This window comes from Ambystoma mexicanum, chromosome 14, assembly GCF_040938575.1.
Source record: "Ambystoma mexicanum isolate Mex_15411 chromosome 14, UKY_AmexF1_1, whole genome shotgun sequence".
NCBI classification, from domain to species: Eukaryota; Metazoa; Chordata; class Amphibia; order Caudata; family Ambystomatidae; genus Ambystoma; species Ambystoma mexicanum.
The window spans coordinates 73,901,046-73,903,539 of record NC_090940.1 but is presented as its reverse complement, the minus strand read 5'-3'; the positions used below and the strand labels follow the sequence as shown (position 1 = coordinate 73,903,539).

Genomic DNA, 2,494 nt, shown 5'->3' with positions numbered 1-2,494 from the left:
TGCATCCGGAGAAATGTACCACTGCCACCTGACATTGACATGCATGCACCGGGTGAGGATGATGAAGATGATGATGGAGGAGAAGCAGCACCCCTGCCAGTACGTGATGCACAAGATGGCCGTGCTGTATGCCAATCACTGATTGACGATTACTTCTGAACCACAGGGACGTTGATGGTTATGTGTCAGTGCTACACTGAGCACTGGGACCGTGTGGACATGGACACAGGGTGTGTGGGGAGTTGGGCACTGTGCGCTGTCATGAATTGAATGGACGCACACGAAATGAACAATGTCCAGGCATTAAATGATTTTGAACACAACGGGTGTATTAAGAAAAATTACAAACTAGTGCTTCCTCCCTCCACCACTCACACGCCCTCCCCCCTCCCCCCAAAACACCCAAACCCCCAAACCTCCCCCAAACACCCCATAGCCCCAATAAACACCCCATACCCCCCATTAAATACCCCCTTAATCCCCACTACACCACCAGCACCACCTCCTCCCTCACCCATTGCCATCCCACACTATTTCCGGGCTTTTTTTGTGTCCAGGGGCAGCATTTCTGTCTGCATTGCACTGCGCCTCGTCATCCGCACAGGGCTTGAGGGAACGGAGCTTGTAGGTGTGGACGATGGAGTGGATGCGGATGGAATTTGCACCGCCGGTGCAGGTTGTTGGCGCTGCATGTTTTGGAGCATGCTGGTTAGGACCTGTGTGACGGCCCCCAAACTGTCACGGATCATAATTGCACTGGAATTGATGGCCGCGATGGTCCCAGCATTGGCCTCCCGGATCTCTCGGCGTGTGTCCTCGCCCTCTGCCACAAATTGGCGCACCAGCTCGATCATCGAGTCCTGCCGGGCCTCTACGCTTGACAAGCGTGCCTCCATGTCATTGGGGGCTATGGAGTTAGACAGTGCTGTGGCTGGGTGGACCATTGCAGGGCTGGCCTCTGGGGTGGTTGTGAGATGTGGACTGTGCAGTTGAACCGCAGAATCTAGCATGGGGCTGTACGGTGTGCCCTGAGTGGTGTGTTGGGGGGTTGACTGAGGGCTTGGGGTGTGGGGATATTCCATATGGATTGTGCCATCAATGTCCTCGTATTCCTCCACTTTCACATCCACATCGCTGAGTGGGGCTGTGGCTGCTGCCTCACCCACTGAACTGGTGGCAGCGGACTGCGTGCCATCAGCCTCCCCTTCAGCTGTTGTTGCCAGCTCTGTATTGGCACCTCTGTCCGCTGCTGTTGCTTCCTCATCAGCCTGCCTGCCCTGTACAGGTGCCCTGGGTAGCAATCTGGGCCGCGGTGCTGCCCCGGCGGTGAAATGGCCAGTGCCCTGTGGTCTTTTCCTGGATGTAGATGCTCTTGGGTCAGGGACCTGACTTTCACCTTCTGCATCAGTGCCTGTGGGGGAACAAGATATGCAGGGCATCAGTGACGGTGTTGCATGCAAGATGCATGAGTTGTTGCTGTACAGTATTTAATTTCTCATGCATTGCAATCTTATAGGTGTGTCAGACAGGGTATTTTCAAGGGGGGGGGATATTGGCATAAGCCGTGGCGTCTCCATTTGGCACTGATGCGTACCAGGTGGCATGCCATTGTATTGAGGTTTGTGTGATGCATGACATGCAAATGGTCCCTGTGTGTTGGGTGTCTGTTGGTAATTGGATTGGCACACAGTATGCATTTCATTGTGCCAGGGTTTTGGGCCTCCATCTGGACATGGATCTGTATATGTGTGTATGATGGACCATGCATTGGCTTGGCTTGGCTCACTTTCACATCAGTTGTACTACGTCATGGTTTGGCCTACTGGGGTTTGCAGGGTCACTCACCTCCATCTCACGATGTTGCGGCACCCGTCTCCATTTTGCCAAAGACCTATATGGACTCTATTTGGATGGTTGTGCTGCAGATTTCTTCCCAGCGCATCAAGTTTCACTGGTGAGTGGGCACCCCCGCCTGTGGCCATGGCCTCCCTGCGATTGCTGGACAGGATGTTACGGACCCAGAGACGGAGGTCATCCCATCTTTTTGTACAGTCTTTCACTGTGCATGGGGTGGTGCCAACCGCTGACACCTTGCGCGCAACCTCCTCCCAGATTTCTTTCTTCCTCAGCTGGACCTCGCTTTTGAGGTTATTAGCAAAAACCTCATCTGCATGGGCTGCAAGGGTATCAGCCAGCATGTTTAGCTCCTCATCAGAGAAGCGCTTCTTGCGCAGGCGTGGGGTAGTTTTGTGCGTAGCCTTCCACATGCTTGATGCTATGGCCCTGCTCTCTCCTCTGTAGCACTGCTGGATTGAGAGGATTGCAATGGATTGTGTTTTTAAAGATGGCCGCCAGCGCATTTCCCGTTCCGACGTGATGACGTTACATCCGGATCCGGTATTACGAGCTCAGTATTAGCATGTTGTTATTACCGGGTCGTTATTAAGGGGTTGCTTCTTGGCGGAGGCGGTATCAGCGGGTCCCGTGATGGCGC

The 2,494-nt window shown here is 53.8% G+C and overlaps 1 protein-coding gene across 1 annotated transcript; it reads right to left on the bottom strand.

Moving 5' to 3' along the window:
• Positions 1-530: 530 nt before the first annotated feature.
• Positions 531-2,267, bottom strand: LOC138527161 (myb-related transcription factor, partner of profilin-like). Its single transcript, XM_069638268.1, has 2 exons — positions 2,051-2,267; positions 531-1,411 (listed from the first exon to the last, which is right to left on the bottom strand). Exons 1-2 carry the CDS (start codon positions 2,265-2,267, stop codon positions 531-533), a joined length of 1,098 nt encoding a protein of 365 aa, XP_069494369.1.
• Positions 2,268-2,494: the final 227 nt, after the last annotated feature.

Excerpts from the sequence above, each read along its gene's own strand:
- LOC138527161 (XM_069638268.1), bottom strand. The coding sequence starts at position 2,267 with ATGTGGAAGGCTACGCACAAAACTACCCCACGCCTGCGCAAGAAGCGC. Across the intron at positions 1,412-2,050 it reads CCCATGCACAGTGAAAGACT|GCACTGATGCAGAAGGTGAA; the intron begins GTACAAAAAGAT and ends GTTCCCCCACAG.